At 39.8% G+C, this 27,740-nt stretch overlaps 1 protein-coding gene across 2 annotated transcripts in view; it reads right to left on the minus strand.

Annotated features, from left to right (window-relative positions):
• Positions 1 to 27,740, minus strand: part of SGCD (sarcoglycan delta) — a 415,532-nt gene that overhangs the window by 130,642 nt on the left and 257,150 nt on the right. For both annotated transcript variants that reach the window (XM_080923991.1, XM_080923992.1), the window contains exon 5: positions 19,609 to 19,728. In XM_080923991.1, coding sequence (XP_080780117.1) covers positions 19,609 to 19,728 — 120 coding nt within the window. The remainder of the gene's footprint in view (positions 1 to 19,608; positions 19,729 to 27,740) is intronic.

The following is a 27,740-nucleotide window of genomic DNA, read 5'->3' on the forward strand; positions in this document are numbered from 1 at the left end:
GGCTTCTGCATTCCAGACAAACACACCACATTAAACTACATCTCCACTTCTTGCCACTATGAAGATCCTTGAATGATAGGCACGGGTTACCTTTACCCCAACGGAAGTAGAAATTTGTACCTGCAGAAGCAACTTTCACTTTCATGGCAAGGCCTGAGAGATATAGTAGAAATAAACCCTGTTTTATAGAATGAATGCTACATGTATAACTCAACAGGAAATACACATTATGTGCTAAACAGATGCCTATATTGCTGCAAATCTGCCTCAAAGTCTATTCAACTATAATATTATGTAACAGATGACAGAATACAACAGCCATCATTTATGCTGTCCCAAAAGGTAGTAGACCTTTCCCTTTATATCAACTGCAAGGAGACCTGTCTTGTCCAGCACAGACAAAAGTAATACAAGATATTAGCAGAGGAACAAATTGCAATTTTTAAGTCCTTTTGTTTCTCTACTATAAAGAACCCTCATCTGAAGTTCCTTCTTGTTGATTGTAATATGAAATGAGTCCTGGGAAACAAGGAAAGTAGACTCAAACTTACTAGTGGTTAATCTTAATTGTCCATCTATTGTTTGTATATGGTACTAGGCACTATAAAGAGGGTAAGAGTCAGAGTGCTCAGAGAACACAGGGGTCTCTGAGGGTGTAAAGGGATACCCAACTTCCTTTATGGCAGTACTTCAATAGTCTGATTATCTTTCCTTTAACCTAAGGCTTCTATACTATAACTCACTCAAGAGGGAAGGCTTGGACATCTGTTAATTCCTTGTTGTTAGAATTGTTTTGTACCTACTAGTTGCTCGTGGTTCTCTCCAAGCTGAATTGTAGTAAACAAAGATGTATCTAGATTCTGTCAAGTCTACCACTTTTGGACAAAAGTGTCACCTTATCGCTCTTTATATTTCTGTTAAGAACCATTGTTTTGTCTCAGGGTGTTGGGATACCCCTTACCTTCCCTGACCCCTGTCTTCAGTGAGCTTTCTCATATTAGAATTGATGTCATCTGATCTATGTCATTAAACATGACATAATGTTGACACATGTTCAAATTTAGAATTGTGTTTTGTTCTTATTATATCCTCATGGTATTTATGGCTTATAATAGCAGTGTCATATATAGGCAGCCCTGAGCAATTACACGAGGATGGGGGTACTCACTCAGGGAGAGTGGAGTCCAGGGATCCATTAGCAGAATTTTACCTATCAGGGAACTTTGAAAGGCAATTCACCTAATTCACTTCTAAGTTCATTCTCCTGATTCACTTAGAAGCAAGAAACTTCTTTGATTAGAATGGAGATGAATGACCAGCAGTTTACTTGCTGGGACCCTATCACCAATAGAAAGTACAGATTCTGTCTCATTGAAGTTGCATCTTGCATGAAAATAGTCTTAGCTCCTGTCCCATGACTCATTTTCTAGCCCTTGATTACTCAGGTGACAGGACTAAATTTTCACTTGGAGAAGAACCCATTGCCACTGGCCTAGTAAAGGACTATGTTTTCAAGTTGCTCTTCAATTATGGGACTCCTTCACAAATAGTGTTTTTTGGTGTCATTTCTATTCATGATCAGATGCTTCTGCCTTCATCTAAATTTATCCAGGGAAGCCTTTTAGGAGCAAACATGAATTTCCAATTTGCAGAGCTGCCCCTCTGACACTTATATGGCTTTAATTCCTAGAGCCACCTCACAAAAGTCTCTCTGACCTTCTGTGCCCACCTGCTCCCAGCTGTCCTTTAAGCTAAGGCATTAGCTCTTTTTTTTTACTCTATCAGAAAAATTTGGTTATACTATATGAGGATATATATTTTTAGAGTTGGTTGGAAGGTGGCGACTCTCAGGTCAGAGGAGCTTGTTCAGGCCATCACATCACACAAGGACACTCTTACTGAACGTATGACCGAAACAGTAGCATCTGAATGCCCCCTAATAACCAGTCAGCTAGACAGATAGGAAGTCAAGAGCAAAAGTCGTTTTTGCTAGGAGCTGAGACACATTTAATAGCTAAAGACAAACACATTAACTTCCTTCATAGCTCATAGGCACCCCACATATTGATTTCATATTGGTATTCCCCTTTGTTTGGTTAAATGTAATCTCTTCCAGAAGCTCATGATACTATACAAGTGTCTTAAATGTGCTGACCTCCCATTAGCTTATATTAAGCAATCTAATAGGAAGAACAATGCCTTGCACACACATTTACTGGGTATATATGTGCACGCTCTTTCCAAACTGGTCTTTCTGCCCTGCCATTTTCCATATGATCAGCCTGTTCCCTTTGTCAGCAATGTAGAAATGACAACCTAGGCTCTTAAAACCCTAGGGATCAGGTTGCATCACATTCTTTCACATTCTTTTAAGAATGTCTTTTTAAAATTCGGCCACTGAGTATGAACGTGAAACATGAATTTGTTTTTTTGATTAGAACATTTGTTCCACCCATCACTGACTGATCTTACTCAAAGTGTTCCATAAAACACACACTGGTTTCTGCCATTTCCAGTTTGAAGATGTTTACTTTGTTTTTGTTGTTTCTTGTTTTCATTTTTATTTCTTTATTTTTTTTTACTTGTGAGCTTAACCTTTAATGACTTAAACATTTCCCCAGCCATCCATTTTTTTTCAAACTGTTTGGATATATCCAAACAGTTTAACACACAAAAGCACTCACTAAAATTGGTCACTCTCTGTCCTCTCATGCGACAGATGTCCCATCTACACCCAGAGGAAAGAATGAAGACACACAGAGGCCCAAAAGAATCTGGACAAGCAGGCTTTGCATGAGTTGTGAAGATGGCTAAGTAAGTGAAGTCTCTGCCATGTTAGCTTGAGGAGCTGCCACTCTTGTAAAATAAATGAACAGTAAATAAACAAACAAATATGATAGATATATATCAAGCAAGCAAACAAGTTCTCATGATTGGGCATCTAAAACCCTAGTGTCAAGTAAGAAAGTCCCTAACTATACCATATATATATAAGCATACTTATACCTATGTATGTCCACATACATGCAGCATGTGCACCCACACATACACACACACACTCACACACACACAATACACTCTTACACACATACACACTCTCTCTCTCATACACACTCACATACTCACACACACTCACACACACACTGGCACACACACACACTCACACACACTCACTCACACACACACTCACACACTCACACACACACTGGCACACACACACACTCACACACTCACACACACTCACTCACACACACACTCACACACACACACTCACACATACACACACTCGCACACACACACACTCACTCACACACACACTCACACACACACACACAAGCCTCACTAAGACCCCCTCGTTTTGTCGAGTCATTCTACTACATGGCTATCCACTCACCACCAAATCCAAGTGCAGCTCCCATGTTATATAAACGTATAGTGAATACACTTGTTATTCTTCTGTTCTGCTAATTGGTCTTTTTTGTGAGGGTAGAATTTCCAACTCTGTTTTATTCCTCCCTCTATATGAAAAGCAAAGGCTCTTTTTGATAAAAACAAAACAAAACAACAAAATACCGACTGCTACTTCTGTAGTTTAAACAGGCAAATTGTATGGTACATAAAATTCCAGCTCAATAAAGTTGTTATGGAAATGAACATTTTAGAACCCGATTATTTGGGTTTGTATCTCAAGTTTGACTTAACTTGTCACCTAAGGTCAGGGGCTATGCGGATCTCCTGGTTTCCTCTTATGTAATGGATGTGAGAAGGGGCTTTATCTCAGAGCAGAGGAGACACATTGGAGGAGTCTTTAGAGCACAAGTTATTGAGCCAGCATTTTAGCCTGTTTGCTATTACAAATCACGACTCATGCCTTCCATATAGGCACCCTGCCTCCTGGTGTCTCTTTTCTGTGGGACTTCTAAACCTTTCCTCAAAGATTTTGACTTACCAGGACTTTGTAAAGCTTGTGTTATATTTCTCTAACAGCGACTCCAACCCTGGACTGACTTAACTCTCAGTCCTCCAATCTTAGCAGCAACACCTATGCCTTCAGGAAGATTTTCTTTATCTAAAGAATGAAATTAGTCTTCTACTTTTATGATTCCAAGATATCTTGCAAGTTGCCATTGTGACAACACACTTAGTTTTGGAATCCAAGTTTTGAAATATCTGTCCTGCAGGCTTGGCTGCGTGTTCCAGAAAGGCAGGGATCCAGGGTGTGTCTTTGGCCAGCACAGCAGTTGGCCGTAATTAAGCCATCAATTAACTGTGCTGAATGAGACCTGGATCTTTTGAATAGAAAACTGTCTGCAGTGCCGATTAAATAATGACAAGAGGCTTCCTAGTCATCCACTTCTTGATCTTCAAACCAGTGTTATTGCATCATCAGCAAAGCCCCCGTTGCAAGTGTACTTTCATTGACTTACAGAAACAAGCCAACACCAGGGATCCTCATTAGCATTCCAGTCACAGCTGCACAGAACACAGCCAAGAAGGAACACCCCAGGGGAATCAGCACATCTCCAAGGCATCTCCATAACTCAAGCTTTGGGGAAAGTTAGCAATTCCTTTTTGTTATATACTGATCATTATCTTCCCCTAAGAGGAATCCCAGTTGCTTCTGTTAGGAACAGCACTATGCTCAGTGTCTCCTGATCCTGTTGCCTAGGAGCTGTCACTCCTTCTGTGGTTTCTATTCAGAGAAACCCAGCTCCCATCCCCCTACACTTTCTGTTGAATCTCTAGGAAGCTTCTGATTACTACTCCAGAGTTGGCTTCCAGCCCAACTCCAGAACGTATCTCTTAATTTATACTGCACAGACAGGAAAGAAATTCTATCTTATACATATTTCAAAAGATTTGTTTTATATAAAATTATGTGTACATGTGTGTGAGTATATGTTCACATGGAGGCTAGAAGAGAGTATTGGAGCCCCTATAGCTGGAATTGCAGGTAGTTTTGAGCTAACTAATATGGGTGCTCATAACTGAACCTGGGTCCTCTGCAAGAGCAGTGTGTACTCTGAACCGCGCAACTCTGTCTCTAGCTCTCCATCTTTCCTTTAAGCTCTAAAATAATGTCAGTGCTATTTACAAGTCGACAAGAGTCTGTGCTTTGCACACCTAGGGCACTGTTTCGTATTTGAGATCATTTTAGCAAACCTGTACTTTTTGTCTTTCTCTTCCTGCAACTGAACTTATTTTAGTGATCATGGTAGGCATACTTCTTTTTAATACCATGACCAAACACCTGACAAAAGCTACATAAAGGAGAAAGGCTCTACTTTGACTCACAGATTGAAAGGATCTATCCACCATGATAGAGAAGGCATGGCAATGGGACAGTTTATGGCTGATGTATCAGGAAAGAGAGACCAGGAAGCAGAGAAAGAATTGGAACAGGGTTGAGGAGACAGGCTTGAAGGGCTGACCTCAGTCACCCACTTTTTCTCAAAACAAAGCAAGCTGACGAGAACTCAGTGTTCAAAAACACGATTCTGTGGCAGACATTTCACATCTAAATGCTGACTTTGACATCTCTTCAGTGGTCTGGGGAAACAATTTGCCAAGGGGACAGTAGCAAGTCTTATTACTATTTAGGACCTGAATAGGACTCTGCATTATGCTAAGTTCTTTATATATATTATGTAAGGGCTCTTATCACCCTCACAATAAATGGGGACTCTGAAGCTTTTGGGGTCTTAGAAGCTTATCTCAGCTTGTACAATTGGGGTTACAAATTTCTACAGAAATTTTTGCCCACACATTGTACACATACAAGCATACCACCCTTCCATGTGGTATCCTCAAGGGGAAAAACCAAGGGTTTACCTTTACTCCTGTCCTTGAGGAAGTCTGCATATTTTCTTTTCTCTCCTTCACAATCTCCACCCTTGCCAACTTCCTCACTAATTTTAGAAATAGTATTGGGTATGAATGGAGTAAAGGTAAAAAACTGAGGACATGGTAGAAGCATAAGCCTGGGTGAGCACAGAAAGGCAAAGGGAGCTGAAGAAAATATTTTCCATACTCTTTCTCCCAATCAGATGAGCAAATAAACTCCAAGCATTTCTGTTTTAGTGAGGTTTTCATTGCTTTGAAAAGACACCATACCTTTATAAGGCAACACTTGTAAAGAGCACATTTAATGGGGATTGGCTTCCAGTTTCAGAGGTTCCATCTCTTATCATGGTGGGACCATGGCAGCATCCAGGCAGATATAGTGCTTGACATGCTGCTGAGAGTTCTACATCTTGATCCAAAGGCAACCAGGAGGAGGCTCGCTTCCACATTGGGCAAAGCTTGAGCACTAGGAGACCTCAAAGCCCAACTACACAGTGACACACTTCCTTTAAGAGGCCATACCTATTCTAACAAGGCCACACATAGTAGGGTCACTTCTCATGGCCCAAGCACTTTCAAACCACTACACCTTCTAATAAAGAAAAAAAAATCCCTCTTCTGTGCTCTGAGGATCTCTCCTCACACTGTCATCTCAGCAAATCCCTAGAGTCTGTGTAGAAGCCTAACATCTTGGTCTTCTGCTGGAAAAGAAGAGTGAAAAAATGCTGATGGGTTACCTTTGGTGACATATGCATGCTTCACAATAGTCGGTATATTGATGGGGAAGGAAATACTATGCTTGGACCGCATGTGGTGCTTTCTGATCTGGAGAGCAGCCTGGCAGAAGTTTCCCTCATCATTCAAATGTTCTCAAATGTGTAATAGGCAAGGAGAGAGGGCAAAAACAGCAAAACCAACCAGCAGATGCTTGGAAGCATGCTGACTGTTGTTTCACAGAGAATTCAAATCTTGTCACTTTTAAACAACAACTCAGACAAAAACCAAACCAAAACAAAACAAAAAACCCAAGCTCCAAATATCCCCCACCCTCACTAAGTGCTATGACTAGTGGTTTTCAAAGCAGCCTGTAGTGAACCTCATCAAGCATTTTAATCAAACTAGAGACCAGACAATTGTCCCTATCCCCTTCCAGGAACCACAGAGGAAAAATCTGGGAAGGTCTGCTAAGGCAAGAATGCTGCTGGGACAGCTGGGGACATTTACAGGGAACCATGAAAACATCATGCTCCTATTAAATCACATCTCTCTGTTGCCAAAGGGAAAATTATGAAGGGCTCAGCAAGCTCATTTTCTTCTTGCATCTGGAATTAACTCAAGCTTTTGGGGGAGGGAAAGCTAAAACCTTGCAACACAGGAGGCCTGTAAACTGGGGTATCTGTATGCATGAAATGAGCAGGGATATAGCCTAGACTTCTAGATGAGCTCTTTCTAGATGAGCTCTTTAAAATACTTTCTATTCAGAGTTATTTTCCCAACAGCATTTATAATGAAACTCCATTATTATTTCTCTATTGTTGAATTGTAGTTTTCCTCATTAACCATCTCTGGCTTATTAGGTCGGGGCTCTTCATCTGAAACTCCTCCATATTTGACTTTCCTGTTGCATTATTTACAGTAAATGTGTTTTTATGATCCCATACATTATTTCTGTGTCCCTGTAAATAATAAACCAGGTCTGGAAATGAGGTAGCACTGAAGCACTAGACAAGCAACAATTCTGTTTAAACAGCTCTTTCCCCAGCAGCACATCTCTGCTAATGATAACAGGGAGCAGAAGGAACGTTCTGGAGAGTTTTCAGGCTCCTTTGGTTTGTTATCTGAATACTACTTGTTGGTTGGTAGTCTTTCATGTCTCAAGGGTCAAATATCGAAATTGCTTACTTCCCAAAAACTTATGTGAGAAACCAGAGTCAATTCTGCAGCAAAGTACTCTATTGCTCTAATGTAGCAGTTCTCAACCAGTGGGTCAAGACCACATTGGCAAATCTCTATCCCCTAAAGTATTTTCCTTACTACATTATTGATGAAGTAGCAACAAAAATAATTTTATTGTAGGGGTCACCACAACATGAGAATCTGTATTAAAAGTTTACAGCATTAGGAAGTCTGCAGACCACTGTTTTAATGCTTCTTTATCATTCACTGATGTAGTGCTTTAGAAAAAGAAGAAATGGAGACAGAGGTAGGGGGAGAAGACAGAGATAGGTTGTTAAAGGAGAGGCAGTCCACATTGAGTGATATGGTCAATACACCTGGTTGGTAGTATAGCAGAAGCTGCATGTTAAAGACTATGAGTCCCTCTCTGTTGCCATGGAGGAAGGAAGAATGGATTACACAATCCAAATTCAAAAATGATAGTATAGGCCTCAGACCCTTAAAGATGTTAGGGAAAAAACGCAGTTGAGCTTTAGAAAACTAGCCTTTTCTGCTCCTTTAGAGAAATGTGCAGAAGGCTGGGGACTGCCTGGTAAGACCAAAGTTAAAAAGCATTTTCTAGGTCACAGCTAGGAACCTGTTTCCAGGCCAATTCCTTCTTGCTCATCTATTCAAGCCAGGTAGACTTCACTCTTTCCCCTCCACTTAGTTGACTTTGTCCTTAGCCTTACAGAAACTTTGCAATCTCATTAAGTCCCATTTGTCCATCTTTGACCTTAGAACACAACCTATTGGTGTTCTGTTCAGGAAATTTTCCCCTGTGCCTATGTGTTCTAAGGTTTTCCCCACTTTCTCTTCTAATAGTTTCAGTGTACCTGGTTTAATGTGGAGATCTTTGATCCACTTACACTTGAGCTTTGTACAAAGAGATAAGAAAGGGTCTATTTTAATTCTTCTGCCTGCTGAGTGCCAGTTGGACCAACACCATTTGTTGAAGAGGCTGTCCTTTTCCCATTGAATGTTTACAGCTCCTTTGTCAAAAATCAAGTGACATATGTGAGAGCTCATTTCTGGATCTTCTATTCTATTCCATTGATCCATGTGCCTATCTCTTTACCAGTACCATGCAGTTTTTAACACAATTGCCTTGTAATATAGCTTGAGTTCAGGGATAGTGATTCCCGCAGATGTTTTCTTGTTGTTGAGGATGGATTTCGCTATTCTAGGTTTTTTGTTATTTCAGGTGAAATTGCACATTGTTCTTTCCAACTCTGTGTTGGAATTTTGCTGGGGATTGCATTGAATCTGTAGATTGCTTTTGGTAAGATGGCCATTTTTACAATGTTGATCCTTCCAATCCATGAGCATGGGAGATCTTTCCATTTTCTGAGATCTTCCTCAATTTCCTTCTTCAGAGATTTGAAGTTCTTGTCATACAGGTCCTTCACTTGCTTAGTTAGAGTCACACCAAGGTATTTCATATTGTTTGTGACTATTGTGAAGGGTATATTTTCCTTAATTTCTTTCTCCACATGTTTGGCTTTTGAGTAGAGGAAGGCTACTGATTTGTTTGATTTAATTTTATATCTAGCCACTTTGCTGAACTTGTTTATCAGCTGTAGAAGTTCTCAGGTGAAATTTTTGGGGTCACTTACGCACACTATCATGTCATCTGCAAATAGTGATGTTTTTACTTCTTCCTTTTCAATTTGTATCCCTTTGATTTCCTTTTGCTGTCTAATTGCTCCGGCCAGGACTTCCAATACTATGTTTAATAGGTAGGGTAAGAGTGGGCAGCCTTGTCTAGTCTCTGATTTTCGTGGGATTGCTTCAAGTTTCTTACTGTTAAGTCTGATGTTGACTATTGGTTTGCTGAATATTGCTTTTACTGTGTTTAGGTATTGGCCTTGGATTCCTGCTCTTTCCAAGACTTTTAACATGAAGGGGTGTTGAATTTTGTCTAATGCTTTCTCAGCATCTAGTGAGATGACCCTGTGATTTTGTTCTTTGAGTTTGTTTATATGGTGGATTACATTGACGGATTTCTGTATATTAAACCATCCCAGCATCCCAGGGATGAAGCCTACTTGATCGTGGTGAATGATCATTTTGATGTGTTCTTGGATTCGGTTTGCAAGGATTTTGTTGAGTATTTTTGCATCACTGTTCATAAGTGAGATTGGTTCTTTTTGTTTCTATTTGGTCAATTTCTGCTCTGAGTTGGATTATTTCTTGCTGTCTACTCCTTTTGTGTCTATCTGCTTCCTTTTGTTCTAGAGACAAGGGGCTATTCTAGACTCTGATTAACAAAACATCCAGCTGACATTAGGCTCAGATAGTAATGATGAGGAACAAGAGAAAACCAATGTATCATCTTTCTATCTATCTATCTATCTATCTATCTATCTATCTACCTATCATCTATCTATTCATCCATCTATTCCTCTATCCATCCATTCATCCATCTATCCATTTAATATCTATGTAGAAATGGAAGAATAAGGAATAAGATAGCACAAATGTACAGTAAGAGAAACAACAACCTTCTCATGTAATGACCAGGCTGTAAACACTGGAGGCCCTATACATGGTATAATTTCTGTTAATTTATCAGTTCTGCCATTGTAGCCCTAAATCTTCTATAGGCCATATTTAAACTTTATTCTATAATAATTATATCATTTTAATTCAGGCAGTAGTTTGGTATTGTAAATATTGTATAATATTTTTCTAAAGTGGTCAGAGAAGATTGCTCCGATAAGAGTGTATTTGTACCATTCTGTCCTTGTACCATGACTACAACTTACTTTAACTGGACTGTCAGTAATTGCAACAAATGTTTGCTCTCTTGGTTTTTGTTGTTGTCTATCACCAATTGTTTCTCCTGATGACAAGACACAATTTCCTTTAGAGAGAGATCCTGTCCATTTGTTGTGCAGCCACTCTAATCCTGGCTTGTATCAGTGCTGTTTTCGCCTAGCTCATCTCATCCCCCTAGTCCTGGGGACTAGCTGGGGGATGGGTAGGAACTTAACCAGTTTCTCATTAAGATTTTGGTTAGGTAGGCATGTCTGCTCTCTGCTTAGCATCAGAAATGAAGGCAGAATATAAAACTGGAATGATCACTCACATAGTCTGAGGAACAAAAAGAGATGTTTGCTATGCTTTGGTCTCACTCCCTGAGCTTCTGAGTGTAGCTGCTGGCCAGCCAGCTACCCTGGGGCTTTTAAACCAGGTGAGACAGTAGTTTTCTAGTCAGTCAGTCTGTTTTTTTCCTGTCTCTGTCTCTCTGTCTCTGTCTGCACGTGTGTACGTACCTGCATTGGTTGAACCTGTGTGGAGGCTAGTAATGGACCCTTTCGATTGCTCTCTACTTTATTCCTTTGAGCCAGGGTCTTTCACTGAACTAGAAGCTCACTGCTCTTCAGTTGAGTAGCTAGCAAACACTACTGTCTCTGCCTCCATCAGGGTTAAAGACACGCACAACCATACTCAGCTCTTCATATTGGTACTTGGAATCCAAACTCAGGTCCTCAAGAGCTCTTACCCACAAAGTCATCTCCTTAGCACATAGTCAAAAGGACTCTCACTTTGAATTGGGCAGATAATACAGACAATGAACTTGTGCCACATCATTCACTCATGTAAACTCTCTCCCTACATCCTTCCCCATTAATGGATACATTCAACCTGCTCTGAATGTTTCTATTAGAAAACTTAAGATTTATAAACTCTCTTCTATTTTCTTCACCTGGAGTCCACTAGTACCTTATCCTATCCACAGACATCAGTCTACCTTTTTGTGTTCTTAGATAATGACATCTCTGTCTCATCATTAGATTAGACAGAAAATCTCATGGGAGAGTAAAGACAATGACACACATGTTTGTATCCACGACACTAGGAGCTAAGTTGTGGATATTACATAAAACACACACACACACACACACACACACACACACACAATGAGGATACACTCATTGAATGAATGAACACTACCTATATCACTTCCATCCTTTCAACTATTTGTAAAGTTGAAATAGTTTTATGAAGAAAACAATGTAAATGGCTAAGAGAAATATCTGAGCAGCCCTAAAACAAGTTAAACTTCAAGCCATTTTTAAATTTCTATAATTTTATGCTACTCAAGTGGCTTTATATTTAATTAAAATGTTTTTTTTTCAATTGATAATAATGTAACTCAGACAATTAACATCAAGTGGCATCTAGAGGACATGTTTAAGCAGACTAACCTAGAGTATAAATAGTCCTAATTGACAATTTAAATAACACTTTATAATTATGCTTTGTTTGTAAATGCTATAATGCCTAATTCATTGCTAAAGGAAATTGCACATTAATGAAAACTAAAGCCGCATTCTTCTTACTGTTGTCATAAAGATGTGTATTAAATGCCAGGTTTTTATGCTGTCTACTTTCTTGCTCCTTTGTACAAGCCATCCATGCCCAGTGTTTAATAACTATATTCTATTATGAAAGATAAACTACATTCTGCCTTGGCTTAAACATGCTTATTTATTTTGTCCTTCTTCTTTTGTAGTTGAATGGATGGGTCTCACCATAAACTTTTATCTATCTATTTATTTATTTATTTAGTGCCTGCCATGGGGAGAGAACCTTGTACTCCAGAAAACTCAGGGATGGCCAAAGCACCTGTGCTCCTGAGAGGTCCAGGCATGGCATCTGAGTGAAGACTGGCCTTGAAGACCAGGAGACTGGAAATCTCACCAGGAAGATCACAGCTGCTGCCTCAAGAGAGGCAGGGAGTTCAACATGGGAAGCCTCAATTTCATTGCAAAAACTGAAGGGAGGGAGACACAGAGATCTCCACAAGAGCCCAAAGTGTCTATTCTTCTGGGACTGTGGAACTGGAGGAGAGAGGAAACTTCTGGGAAAATGCAGCATGAGATGTTTTCAGGGTACTATGGTAATCATGAGAGAGTGGGGAAATGGTATGTGGCATTCTGAGTGACTGTGCATTATTGGCATGGGCATGATCACATCAAAGATCAATACCTCAGAGCCATTGACAATTATCAAAACCTTCCTCAGGTCAGGCTCAGAATGGCAAATTCTCCCTTTGATCCAAACACTTGTGTTTATAGTTGACCAGTGTGTATAAAAACTAGCAATTGCAGTTTTCTCCTGAGACTCTGGCTTACAGAGATCTACAATGGCTACCCAACCCCTACTTCTGTGCTGCACACACTAAACACACTGAGGTTCCTGGTTGCTGGGATAGTTGTTGCCACTTAGTTAGAATGTGTAAGTTCACCTCACCCTAACTTTTCTATATACAAGTCTTTTTTAAAAATTCTTTTCTTCATTCCCTCACAGCCTTAGTCAAGTTTCCAGACCCAAGCCAAGCAGGCTGTGACAGGTGGTAGGGATAGGAGAGTAGGGAAAATTGAGTTGTAGTAGAGGGTGTGATGTGTACAATGAGCTGAATAGGCTTACCCAGTTAAGGAAGAGGTCAACAAGTAAGTGGGGGAACAGAAAATGGGGGAACAGCCAAAGGAATAGAAGAGCTTTTTGCCCCGAGAGCTGAAATAGAAAGGGATGCTGGGAAGCCATGGACTTATCTTCTTTCTATTCTGTGATGCTATGACAAAAGGGAGGCTGAAAATGCCTGTTATTCAGATCACAGATGAAAGTAAATAAGACCCTCACTTGGTCATTTTTTTTTGCAGTGGATCCTTGGGCAGTTTTTCAAATTTCTATGTCTCTATTTGCTTACATGTAAAAAATAAGGACAAACATTCATGATTCTTGTGAGGTGGGTGTGAGGGCCAAACTCATTTACTCATGGTAAGTTGTGCTAAGCCTTGCACATTGGACAGAGTAGACAGTCATGCATATCCACTAACTGCATTTACATAGTTGCTTTGATGGATCTCAGTGGTTAATGATTGTCTAATCTGATCGTTATCATCAGAGTCAAAGAGGACTTAGGCTAATGTTTTGAAATATTTGGGATGCACCAGCATTGGTGGGAGGGCCTCTTAAAACTACTCATTATGCCTCATCCCTGAATTTCTAATGCCATAGTGTGTAACAATACTGATATTTCAGTTTACACTCTAACAAAGAAACCTTAGCTGATGTTCCTTATGTGACTGCATGGTGCATACTACTGCCATAATGAGTCATAGCAGAAACCTCACCACAGGAGGGAATTGGTGAGGCGAACCCTCCAAGACTAGAATCCAGTCTGGGAACACATTTATTACTGATGTCTGTGTTGTTTGTGCTTCTTAGTTTTTTTCATTGTCAATATGACACGACCTAGAGTGAACAAATACAAAGAAATTTCAAATGAGGAATTGTCTAGATCAGAGTGAAGTGTCTGCTTTGAAGTAACTGAGAACTATGACATTGGACCATGTCTTGGACTTTAGTTAAACAACTATGGAAAAGTTGACATCTTTGCAAAGCTCTGTGTGATGATTAAGCCAATGTGGTTGGATCTTTGACATTATTATTGATCATTTTATTTTCTTTGCAAAGTCAGGTTTGACTATGGTGACATAAATCAAAAAGTACAAATGAACTATTGAGGAGCCCCAAGTGTATGGGGAAACAATTATCATAGCACAAAATGCCACCAATCCCTTTTCAGGCTGACTTCTTCAGAGCTGGTAAGGCACACGTGATTGTGGACTATAAAAGAAATGTGGCAGAGAGTAAGACAAGAGCAGTGTCCCTCTGTGGTATCTGCTTCAGGTCTTGTCATGACTTCCTTCTGGGTGCATTTTGATTTGGAACTGAAAGCCAATAATATTTTCATTCCCAAGTGGATTTTGGTAAGAATGATTTATAACAGCAACAGAAAGTAATCTAGAACACCTTCACACAGTGAGGTAGGCAGTGGAGCACTTTCCAAATGATGAAGCTGTGTTCTCTCTTGGCCACACTGTTTATAGAGTGTACTAGTCCTAGCTCCCCTGACACATGAATATTCCCATAAGTTCATAGGCAATTTTCTTTTTATACTCATACAACAGTGTATTCACATTCAGGTCTTCCCAGATCTCCTAAAGCATGAGTAGCCACCAGTAACAAAATAACTCTCCACATCCTCAATGCTTACTTGCATGCTACATATTCAACACTCCATGTGTTCTGTGCTCCCAATAGTTCTGAAAGCAAGGGATCATAGGACAAGAGAAAGATAGTACTTTGGAAGAAGTCACACCCACGGTGAAAGCCACAGCTCTGTAAGCATAGAAACAGGTAGTAGAGTACTTGCACAGGGCGTGTGATGCCCCGGGGTCTAGCCTCAGTACCACAGAAAAGAAAGAAAAAATTTTAATTAATTAATTTTCTTAACATATTAAGTGCTCTCTTCTCTACATACACTCTCTCTGACCCCATCACCCCACACATATCATGTAGCTCAGGCTGGCCTTGAGTTTGTAATAATCCTGCTTTAGCTTCCCCAGTAAAAGCCAGGATTATAAGTAGGTACCACCACATCCAGCCCCTTCCATATTTTGCTTTAGACAGGTAAAACTAAAGTTTAAAAAGAAAAGTCACCTTGAATGGGGCCACACATACCCTAAGAGGATGAGCAAAGATTCCAATCGAGCTATGGTAGCTGTACCAATGAAGAACTCATCTAGACCCAAACCTCCCAAGAGCTTGTGCTGTCTGACAAACTTCTCATTAAGCTGAAAATGAAATTGCCTACACATTTCATTCCACACCATATGGCAAAGTCCCAGCTGACAGGAAACTCATCTCTCTAGTATGCTGGCTGGCTTCCTTTCACTGGCAAGATTGATATGAAATTTTGAGGGTGGGCATTTCCCAACCATCAGCACTGTTAACAGTAATTGGATTTGTTTTGATGCGTCCTTTCTAAGTGTTCCAGAAACAAGAAAATATTCCTAATGATGGGGAGGGACAGATCCTTTCAGCTGTTATTCAGAGGAAATTTAACTACCAGCAAAAACAGGTGTCTTCTTTAAAGCAACTGGAGAGTATTTCATGTCAGGTGTTTAGGCAAGGCAAGTACAGGGCAGTGAGTTCAAGAATGAAAACATTACAAAGCTCTGGATGATAAGATTAAGCCAATGTGCCTGGATCTTTGGCATTATTGTGAATCATTTTATTTTCTTTGCAAAGCCAGGTTTTAATATGGTGACATAAATCAAAAAGTACTACTGGGAAGAGTAAAATCCATGGCTACAAGGTTATCATAGCACAAAATACCTCTAATCCCTCTCCTGGCCAACTATTTCAGATCTAGTAAAACACCCTTGAACAAGAGCAGAGTCTGAAGGTTTGTGTCCCCTCTCCCCCAAACCTATAATTACTGTGAATGTAATTTCTAGAAATAGAAGCATAATTTCTGAAAGACTCTTTGAATATGCACTGTGTTGGAGACCTCTGAGGTCCATGGGAATTTGAGCATGGCTCTTTGCACATTCTCTGGCAAGTTCCTCCACCTTTTCAATCCTCAGTTTTCTCATCTTAAAATAGGAATAATGAAAGGACTTAATAAAGAACCGTGGTTTAAAGAGTTGCACCTGTAGCTAAAACAGCAGGCTGGGGAAATTGTCTCTCTAAGTCCTACTGTGCTCCCCTCAAATATGGCTCAACTCAATTCTGCCACCTGCAAGATGGGTAAGAAGATGCTGTCTGCCCCACAAAGAGAAAGATCCAGGTAAGAGATGAAGCTGGGTGTGGTCATGCATGACCACAATTCTAGCTTGTACTTTGGGAGGCCAAAGCAGGATAACTCAAAGTATGTATGTTCTAGTGTGCTTTGTGTGGTACTTACTGATCAGAACCAAGCAGCTCACAGGATTTTTACAAAAAGATTATTTATCCAGAAGGCTTTCAAAAATGAGTTCAATGTGCTCAGTTCTTCAAACTTCCCAGGACCCGAATGTAACTTAGAACCACATTTGTTATCAAGATCTGGCTTAAACCTGCTATTTACTTTTTAAAAGTGTCAACAGACTAGAGTCACAGAGGACACAGGTGTGAAAATAATCAAATCATTCAGATAAGTATATGATTTATCTTCGACTCTCACCTACACTGCAAAGCAACCTTAATCTATCGGCTATTATATGTATTGGAAAGACGTAATTTTGAACTTCATTTTCATTTTCAGCCCATGTAAAGGACTGCTTGAATACCCACTCTGTGGGTAGTCCCAATTCTGAACAGGAAGTCCCCTCCAAAAAACGGTAGTTGGCTCACTTTATTGGTAAGTCCCTGACCAGGAGCTGGACAGGTCTTTTGCCTCAGCATTTGTGTGCCCTGCATTCTTAACTCCCTTTTGGCCCCTTAAGGATGGTCACTTTATCTTCTGAATGTTGAGCTGATGACATGTTAAGACACAGTGACAGGGACTCAAGTAGACTAGAAAGATTAACTAAGGTTGAGTAGTAATGTGCGTATTTGTGTTTGTTTGTATGTGTTTTATCTTAAGATAATCATGCAAATCCTACTATATTTGAGAGGATAGTGGGCTATCCACATAAAGAATAAACCCCTAAAGCTAGGGAGGAAATCAGAGCTAGGTATAGAGATCTAAATGTTATCTAGCAATAAATTTATAAATGAGTATGTATAAATGGAGGGAGAGAACAAATGAGGAGAGGAGAGGAGAGGACAGGAGAGGAGAGAAACAGAAAAGCAGACTCAACAGTCCTCCTGAGAGCAACATGAAAGACATGAAAGCCCCTGAGATGGGACCTGAGAAAGATGTGAAAGGCAAATAAACAACAGTGCAGAGAACAAACACTAATTTAGAAGAAGAGCTTGTAACAATAACTCAGGCCTGGCTAGCACAGGCTGAGCACCTGGCTTGCCACTCTATACAGACTACTTAGCTTAACCTTTCCCTCAAGCTGGGAAGAAGGCACTTCAGTGATAGCAGTTTCGCATAGACACAGGCATGTAGAGGTCAAATACCTTGTTCTTAAGGTCCCTTAGTGAGTGTAGGAAAGCTATGGGTTATAAGTAGTGGGATTATCTTAGAGCTCTAGGTTTGAGCGTCTGTGCTTCAGTGAATCCTATGGAGAAAAGAAGGAAAAAGTACCAGCAGTAGCTTAGGCATGTTGCCACTGACGGAGTGCTGTTTTGCTGAGGATACTGAGGAAAGTGCTGGGAACATGGTCTTTATTAACTCTACAATCCCAGGTGGCAGGTATTCTTATCCTTGTGGAGAAGAGAAAGAAAATGGCTCGATGACGTCAATAACCTGCCAGACAACTCAGTGTGCAACATCAGCAATGAAAAGCTAGGTTTGCTCAGTAGTACAATCTTAAACCACCACACTGGTCCCTTTTACTGTGCAGCCTTGGAAGATTCTGGTAGCATACTTAAAATCATTAACTCAGCAGGAGGAACCCAGAAATTTGTTTGATTTTACTTTTAAAAAACAGTGATGGAGAGACAACTTAGCCATTAATTGTAATGGTTGCTCTTACAGAGGGCCTAAGTTTACTTCCCAACACCTACATGGCAACTTACAAAAATATACAATTCTAGTGCTGGGAGACCCGAGGACCTCTTTGGACCTCCAAGAACACAAGGTACACACATGGTACACATATGTACATGTAGGAAAAACACACATACACACACATAAAATACATGAATCTTTACAAAAAGTTAAAAGAAATTCTTTCCTTTTGTTCTGTATTTCCTTCCCCACTGCTTCTCTGACTCTTTATTTTATTCTGTGATTCACAGCCTTACTCTGCAGTTCAGAAGAGCTTAGATTTCACTATGTAGTTTCAAGTTACAGAAGTCTTCCTGACTTGTGAGTTTTCGGAACAATGATTTCAGCACTACTCCTGGGCTGTATCTATATTAAAGATTGACTTCTCAAACTTACATACCAGATCTTCCTATTCAGTTAAATATGATTAGATCTTTGAGCCTAAACCTAAACATCCTTCTGGAATTAGAGTTTATTTGCAACCAGGTTGATAATTCACTGCATCATGCATTAAGCAATTCAAAATAAGCTTGTGAGAAAAGTGTATTGTACATGAATAGCTCCTTACATGAGCACACATTGACACCCAAAGACAACTGTTGAAACACAAACTCAAATGACTTCATAGTGTGAGCAATGCTCTTTGGGGAATCAGAGTCCATGAAGGTCAAACTGCCTTGCTTTAAAAGAACCCAGGAAAGTGGTCTCATTTACACTATGACACACAATTTCTTTGTGTTTGAACTTCTATAGCAATACACTAGAGGTTTTATAGCTTAAAACTACACTCAACTCCCTCTACCTACAGTTTTAGAAGCTAGAAATGTAAGATTCAGTGTCATTCTGGTTGGTTTCTGAGGACGGCTCTCTTCTAGATACAGGCTGCTAAGTTTTTTTTTATAGTTTTATATATAATGGAAGAGAAAGAGCAAGGGACACAGATGAGGGGAGGGGAGGAAGAAGGGAAAGGTGGAGGGACACAGAGGCAGAGAGGAGGGAAGGGAGAAAAGGCAAAAGGAAAAAGAGGAAGAAAGAAGAGGAGGAGAGAAAAGAGAGTGGAAAGAAGATGGAAAGAGGGGAGGGGAAAAGAGAAAGGGAAGAAGAGAAGAAGAAGAGGGAGAAAGGAACACAAACTACCACAATATATACCTGCTTTATTTTCTTATAAGGGACCTCACATTACTAATAAAAGCTCCAACCAACTTCAGGGATAAATATCCTGACAAAGGTATAAATCTCCAGGCATTGTCATACTGAAGTTAGAATTTAATATTTGCATTGGGGATTGGAGGAGGTCACAAGCATTCAGTAGATGGCACCATGTTATTTTCTTTTGCAATGTAGATGGTATCATCCAGCCAATTGCATGTTTAAACGTCCCTCACCTAAGACTCTCAATCTCTCGGCTCCCACGACCACTTCACTGTCATCCGCAGAAAAGAGCAATTTTCCAGAAACAGTTTTTACTTCAAACCTTCTACCATATGCTTCCACAGCCTTCGGACCTAAAAGAGAAAGAGAAAGAAAGAGAGGAGGAATGCATTAGCCTTGTCCCATGTCACTACAAGAGTTTTCCTTAGAACATATGTGCTCCATGAGATTGTCTGATTTTAATGTTAAGTGGATTGGTTTGCTGAAGCTGGCCATGGAAATTAGTGTCATGACTGCGCCTCATCTTGTCAATTGCTTTTAATCACAAGGTCCTGGGATGTGGTTTTAGGGGTCACTATATTCTTCTTAAGGAGTACTGCTTGAATGAAATTTCTCATTGCTAGCTTTAAATTAATGTCAAAGATTTGGGAAATTTTGATCAAAAGTGTCGGAATTCAGAGTATTATCTCTTGTAAATACCATAAACGGGACCTAGGAGTTCAGCTGAACCATCTCTTTAGACCCCTGACCTAATGGCTGACATGAAGACAAATCTGTCTTCTTAGTAGACAATTTCTGAGAAAAAGTAGCAATAATATATTGTAATCAGTCCCCCTACAAGTTAAGTCTCTTATAGTAGGAATTAATTTAATAACAATATACTTTGAGCTTGTTATGTGGCATCACATGCTGTTCTTCAATACAGGCTGTCTACAGCAGTATATAATAAGTGTCCTGGCCCCATTGCACCTGCATCCTGATGGAGTCACAATCACACAGATTCAATTTCTTTATTTCTGTATTTTATGTTTATGAATGTTCTGTCTTTATGCACAACAAGATTGGACATCAGATCCCATTACAGATGTTAGTGTGCCACTATGTGGTTGCTGGGAATAGAATTTAAAATCTCTGGTTAGAACAATTAAGTGCTCTTAAAAACTGAGCCACCTCTTCACCCTAATTCAATTTATTAATGCATCACAAAAACTCCATAGCTTTTACAAGAAAGAAAGACTGGTTAATAATGTCTGAAGTCCTGATAGGAGTCTTCTTTGCCTATCTGAGCTGAATCTTTCCCAGTACCTTTGTTTCAGGTGACTCCCCAAAAGCTGGTCTGCATAAAAGCATCTGAGTAGCCAGGGACAGGGTCATCTCCATTTGAAACTAGCTCTGATCAAATAGATCTTATCTTTTGGTCTAGAACAATCTGCTGGGAAAGTTGACAACATCTGCATTCTTCTACTGAGATGGTCCCTGTGTATTGAACATTATTAATAGTGTGTGTCTCTTCATGCAGTTTGCTCATTCACTTACAACCATTTTGCAGACTTCCTACTCCCTTGTCAGAAAATTCACATTTACTCTCTAACATGGAAAAGTGTGTGGGAAAGTTTCTTTCATGAGCCAGAGATAGAAGCAGCAGAGATTGTATGGAATCTAGAAGCATTGTGAGCCCTGGGGATGATCTTGTCTGGTTATACAGGAAAAAAATAAGCATTGTGAGCCTAGGGCTCCCACAATGGCTCTGTGGGAGCAAGGGAAAATCTGAGAGTGGAATTCAACTTATATCATGGTACATGGAACACAGGATATCTGCTTGCTTAGAAAGGTGAGGAGGGCTAGAATCAGAACATTCAGAACATCAAGTAGATACCATTTCTGAAAAAGAGGATATTTAGAAAGCAGTGACAAAGAACTCAAAGAAATCTTGAAGAGCAGCAATGTGCAAAAGAAATAGTGTAGGTATTTCCACATGAGTTAGGATGTAGCTATCTAATTGATGCCATTAAAACTTTAAGTGAAATTTATATTGCTTATCAATTCTAGAAGTATAACATTATTTGGAAGGAAGGAGACAGGAGATAAAGAAAAAATATGGTAATGATAAGTGAATGAACAACCTCAGGATGGACATGGAGCCAGGGCAGTTTGCCCAGGCTAGACCTAGTCATATGGAAGGATGACAATGGGAGACAAATGCTTATCTTTGCCATGAACCTGGCAAGACTGTCAGACTTGGCTCCAAGTTTACTGGGTATAGTCTCTCACTCTGAACAGTGACTTATCAGGGGTTATACTAAAAAATGCTACAGCAGTCAGAACATCCAAAACAAAATTAAGTTATCTTCCTTTGCTGAGAACCATAGAATATGAAGTAGAATTCAAGGGCCAGAACCAGTTGCCAACATAAAACACAGCAAAACAAAGATGTAGCCAAAGCCCTCGTAGTGAATCCTGGCTAGGTGGTGCAAACAGCTTGTTTGGTTTTACCTAGGGATGGAAAATTCTCAGGGCATGGCATGAGTGAAATTCTGGTCAACTTGGAGTCTATTTGGAAGCCCTTCAGCTAATCTACAGCTGTGTGGGGCTAGAAAACATGACTTTTGAGGCAAAGTTCATCTTCTGTTAATACCTTTCTATGGGTGGCAGACTATGCATGAAGTCTCCTCGGTCTCCTCTCCACAACTCAGAGGAAAAGGCAAGACCTTAAGCTGCAGGTGTTGTGACCACCAGGAATCTGAAGACAAGAAAGGCCTGGTGCTTATTACCCCAGTTTTTGCTTTGAGACTAGGATCCTTTCTCTCATTAAAGCTGTTCTCCTTATAGGTTTCAGGGCGCCAAAGATGGGTTGTTCTAAGTTACTCATTCAGCAACACTGAGAGTCAAACTTAATCAGTGGTCTGGCTTTAGTTCTACCACTGAAAGTAGGGCCTCATGAACAAAGGATGACCTGAACATGGAACATCAGGCATTGTGGTGGACTTTTGAGATATTTCCCAGGCAAACAGGAGAGTTATAGAATTGGGATTGCAATGCTTGGGAGACATGAGAGATTGCCTTTGTGGAATTGCACATCCCACCCAGTAGGAATTAGAAGACATTATGTTTAACCTTTTGTCCCCAGCATTAGTTTTCCTTGACCCTCATCCTAAGAGTCAGGATTGCTGTCTTGCAGCTCCTAAGAAGCACCAATTTAGGAATGAGAGATCAATAGACAAATACTATTGGAAGGTGAGCGAAGAAAGAAAAGAGGAGGAGTCCAGGGGATCCAAGAGATGGGGAGAGGGGGACAAAGTAAGAGTGGTAATAAATGAGTAAGGGAGAGAGAAATAGGGAGGAAGAAGAAGATAAAGAATAGATAGAGGATGTAAAGAAGAGAAGAGGGATGGAGGAAAGAGGAGGGGAAGATGGATATGGAGAGGAGGAGGGGAGGTTTGAAGGAAAAGGAAGAAGAAGAAAGAAAAGAGAGGAGAGGGAGGAGGGGAAGGGAGGTGGGCTCTTTTTAGAGGAGTAATAGTCATTCACAGCTTTATCAAAATTGTCTTTCAAGTAAACTAAATCTCCCACAAATGGCAACTCATCAACAGGTAAATCAGTCTTTTTCTTGAGCCTTGGGATCTGGGAGCTGGAGGTTGGATTCATCTCCCTCCTGGAGGCAGTTCTCACACATGTGGCTTAAATCACTGCTTACTGAAGCTGTTTGATTATTTAGCACTGGTGACAGGAGGCCAGGTGTTATATAAACAAAGCCTACTGTCCAGATTCTTGCTGTTCCAGTATGTTTGTGGGTCACAGGCCCTTTTGGGGCAGCATTTCCGCAGACCCAGGAGCCTCTCAGCTGTGGACGGCCAGTCTACCTCAAGGCTATGTCACTCCTGACACCTAACTGCGCCTTTGTTCAGGGAAGAGGAACAGGGCTCTGTGTGCAAAGGCACCTGCTTTTCTCTGACCCTTAGTAGGGCCCAGAAAATTCTAGTAACAGTAATGTTTGGGTATATTTGGGTTACTATCTTCTCAAAATATTTATCTAGAAACTTTTCTCTCAGCACTGAAGTCAAACGGCATTTTTTCTGGTGATCTAACAATGCCATTCAGATCTACAATTTCTCCTTTCTCTGTGAAGTATACAATGCTATCTGTCTATTATTTCTTGTAAACCTACAGAGGGTGCATTGATTATATACATGATATTGTCTGTGAGACCCATCCTTACTAGTGGAGCCATTTTTTTAAAACAACCAATTCTTGTCTAAACTGTTAGAATTCAAAGCTTAGAACCTAGTGGGTCCCACAGCTGTTAGAAACAAATCTCCTGTAATAAAAAGTAACACATGTGCATAGCCTGTGGACACATTTGCAGCATGCAGTTGAGTTATGCTCAAGGACAAGAGTAGTAAATAGGACAAGGCTATGATTAAAAATCCCTTTTACACAAGCTGGGAAGATGGCTCAGATAGTAAAGTTTCTGCTGTGATGACATTGAGGACCTGAGTTTGGAAACCCAACTCCCATGTAAAACTGGACATGCTAGCTGTGTCTGAAACTATAGTGCTAGCAGGATGGGGGAAAGAGGGGTAGAGAGGTAGGCAGAGAAAATTAAAACTTTATTTTTTAAATTTAAAAAAATTTTATTGTATATTCTCTGTATTTACATTTTAGATGTTATCCCCTTCCCCCAATCCTGTCACCCCACCCCCTTCCATTGCCTTCATGAAGGTTCTCCCTCTCCCAACGACCCTCTCCCATTTCAGCACCTTGACATTCTCCTACACTGGGAAAACAAGCCTTCCTGGTCCAAAGGCCTCTCCTCCCATTGATGCCAGAGAATACTATCCTCTGCTGCATATTCACCTGTAGCCACAGGACTCTCCAGAAGAACTCATTGGTTGATGTTTTAGTCCCTGGAAGTTGTGGTGGATTTGATTAGTTGATAATTTTGTTCCTCTCATGGGGTTGCAGACCCTTTCAGCTTCTTCAGGCCATTCTCTAGATCATTCACGGAGGTTCCCTTGTTCAGTCTGATGGTTAGTTGCAGGTTTCCTCCTCTGTATTAGTATGGCTCTGGCAGAGATTCTGAGGAAGTGTTCAAATCAGATTCCTACCAGTAAGCACTACTTAGCACCAGCAATAGTGCTTGGGTTTAGAAGCTGCACATGTGATGGTTCCCCAGGTGAGGCAGTCTCTGGGCAATGTTTTCTCCAACCCCTGATCCTCTATTTGCCCTGTTATTTCCTTCCATGAATGTTTTGTTCTCCCTTCTAAGAAGGACTGAGGCGTCCACATTATATCCTTCCTTCACATAAAGCTTCATAATTTCTGTGAACTGTTTCTTGGGTATTCCCAGCCTTTTGGTCTAGTATCCACTTATCAGTAAAGTACCATGAATGTTATTTTGTGACTGGGTTACCTCACTCAGGATGATAGCTTCAAGTTCCTTTCATTTGCTTAGGAAATTCATGAAGTCATTGTTTTTAATAGCCAAGTAGTTCCTCCTTGTATAAATGTACCACAATTTTTGCATCCATTCCTCTGTTGAAGAACATCTGGATCTTTTCCAGCTTCTGGCTATAATAAATAAGGCTGCTATGAACATGGTGGAGCATGTGTCCTTGTTAGATGTTGGCACTTCTTTTAGGTATATGCCCAGGAGTTGTATTGCTGGGTCCTCAGTCCAATTTTCTAAGCAACCACCAGACTGATTTCCAGAGTAGTTGTACCAGCTGAAAATCCCACCAACAGTGGAAGAGTGTTCATCATTCACCACATCCTCACCAGCATCTGCTGAAACCTGAAATTTTGATCTTAGCCATTCTGACTGGTGTGAGGTGGAATCTTAGGGTTGTGTTGACTTGCATTTTCCTGATGTTGAGCATTTCATTAGGTGCTTCTCAGCCATTCCATATTCCTCAGTTGAGAATTCTTTGTTTAGCTCTTTACCTCATTTTTAGTAGGATTATTTGATTCTCTAGAGTCTAACTTTTTAATTTCTTTGAATATATTGGATACTAGCCCTCTATCAGAAGTTGTTTACCATCTGCAGAAGTTCTCTGGTGGAATTTTTGCACTCACTTAAATACACTATCTTTCATGAACACATAGTGCTATTTTGACTTCTTTCGTTCCAATTTGCATCCCTTCGGACTTCTTTTGCTGTCTGATTGTTCTGGCTAGTATTTTCAGTACTATATTAAATAGGTAAGGAGAGAATGGGCAACCTTCTCTAGTCCCTGATTTTAGTGGGATTGCTTCAGGTTTCTCACCATTTAGTTTGATGTTGGCTACTGGTTTGCTGTATATTACTTTTACTATGTTTAAGTATGGGCCTTAAATTCCTGATCTTTCTAAGTCTCTAAACATGAAGGGGTGCTGACTTTTGTCAAATGATTCTTCAGCATCTAAAGAGATGATTGTATGGTATTTTTCTCTTTTGAGTTTGTTTATATGGTGGATTACATTGATAGATTTTCATATATTGAATCATCCCTGTATCCCTTGAATAAAGCCTACTTGATCATAGTAAATGATCATTTTGATGTGTTCTTGGATTCGGTTTGCAAGGATTTTATTAAGTAATTTGCATCAGTGTACATGAAGGAAATTAGTCTGAGTTCTTTTTTGGAGGGTCTTTGTGTGGTTTACGAATGAGTGTAATTGTGGATTGGAAGAATGAGTTGGGCAGTGTTCCATCTGCTCCTGTTTTGTTGAATAGTTTGGAGAATATTTGTATTAGGTCTTCTATGAAAGTCTGATAGATTTCTGCATTAAATCCATCTGGTACTTAGTTATTTTTGTTTGGGAGGTTTTTGATGACTGCTTCTATTTCTTTCTAGGCTATGGGGCTCTTTAGATGGTTTATCTGATTGTGATTTAAACTTGGTTGATGGTATCCGTCTAGAAAATTGTCCATTTTCTCTAGATTTTCCAGTTTTGTTGAGTATAGGCTTTTGTAGTAGTAACTGACAACTTCTTGAATTTCTTCAGTGTCTGTTGTAATGTCTCCCCTTTCAATTTTGATTTTGTTAATTTGGATAATTTTCTGTGCCCTCTCATTAGTCTGGCTAAGGATTTATCAATCCTGATGATTTTCTCAACGAACCAGATCCTGGTTTCATTGATTCTTTGTGTAGTTCTTTTTATTTCTATATGGTTGATTTCAGCTCTGAGTTTGATTATTTCCTGCCCTCTACTCTTCTTAGGTGTATCTGCTTCTTTTTATTCTAAAACTTTCAGGTGTGCTGTCAAGTCGTTAGTGTATGCTGTCTCCAGTTTCTTTTGGGAGGCACTCTGAGCTGAGTTTTTCTCTTAGCACTGCTTTCATTGTATCCTATAAGTTTGGGTATGCTGTGCCTTCAATTTTGTTAAATTCCAAAAATTGTTTTCTTTCTTTATTTCTTCTTTGACCAAGCTATCATTGTATAGAACATTTTATATCTTCCGTGTGTGGGGGCTTTTTCTTGTTATTGAACAGCAGCCTTAGTCCATGGTTATCTGTTAGGATACATGAGATTATTTCAATTTTATATTTGTTGAGTCCTGTTTTGTGACTGACTGTATGGTCAAATTTGGAGAATGTAGTTGGAGGTTCTGAAAATTAGGTATATTATTTTGTTTTAGAATAAAATATTCTATAAATGTTTGTTAATCTATTCAGTTAAAAACTTCTGTTAGTTTAACTGTGTTTCTGCTCAATTTCTGCTTCCATGATCTGTCTATTCATGAAAGTTGTGTATATAAGTCTCCCATTATTATTGTGTGTGATGCAATATATGGTTTTAGCTTTAGTAGAGTTTCTTTCATGACCATGGGTGCCCTTATATTTGGAGCTTAGATGTCCAGGATAGATAGTTCATCTTGATAGGTTTTACCTTTGATGAGGAGAAAATGTCCTTCCTTTTCTTTTTTTGATGACTTTTTGTTGAAATTTTATTTTATTTGGTATTAGAATGGCTAACCCATCTTGTTTCTTGGGACCATTTTCTTGGAAGGTCTTTTTTCCCAACCTTTTACTCTGAGGTAGTATCTGTCTTTGTTGCTGAGATGAGTGTTCTGTATGCAGTAAAATGCTGGGTCCTGTTTACATATCCAGTCTTACATTCTATGTCTTTTTATTGAGGAGTTGAGTCCATTGATGTTAAGAGATATTAAAAAATAGTGATTGTTGTTTCCTGTTTATTTTTAGAGGTAGAATTATGTTTGTGTGCCTTTCTTCTTTTGGTTTTGTTACATTTTCTTGCTTTTCCTAGTGTGAAGTTTCCCTCTTTGTGGTGAAGTTTTCCATCTATTATCCTTTGTAGGGCTGAATTTGTGGACAGATATTGTGTAAATTTCGTCTTGTCCCAGAATATGTTCATTTCTTCATTCA

This window comes from Micromys minutus (assembly GCF_963924665.1).
Source record: "Micromys minutus genome assembly, chromosome: 10".
In the NCBI taxonomy this organism is placed as follows: domain Eukaryota; kingdom Metazoa; phylum Chordata; class Mammalia; order Rodentia; family Muridae; genus Micromys; species Micromys minutus.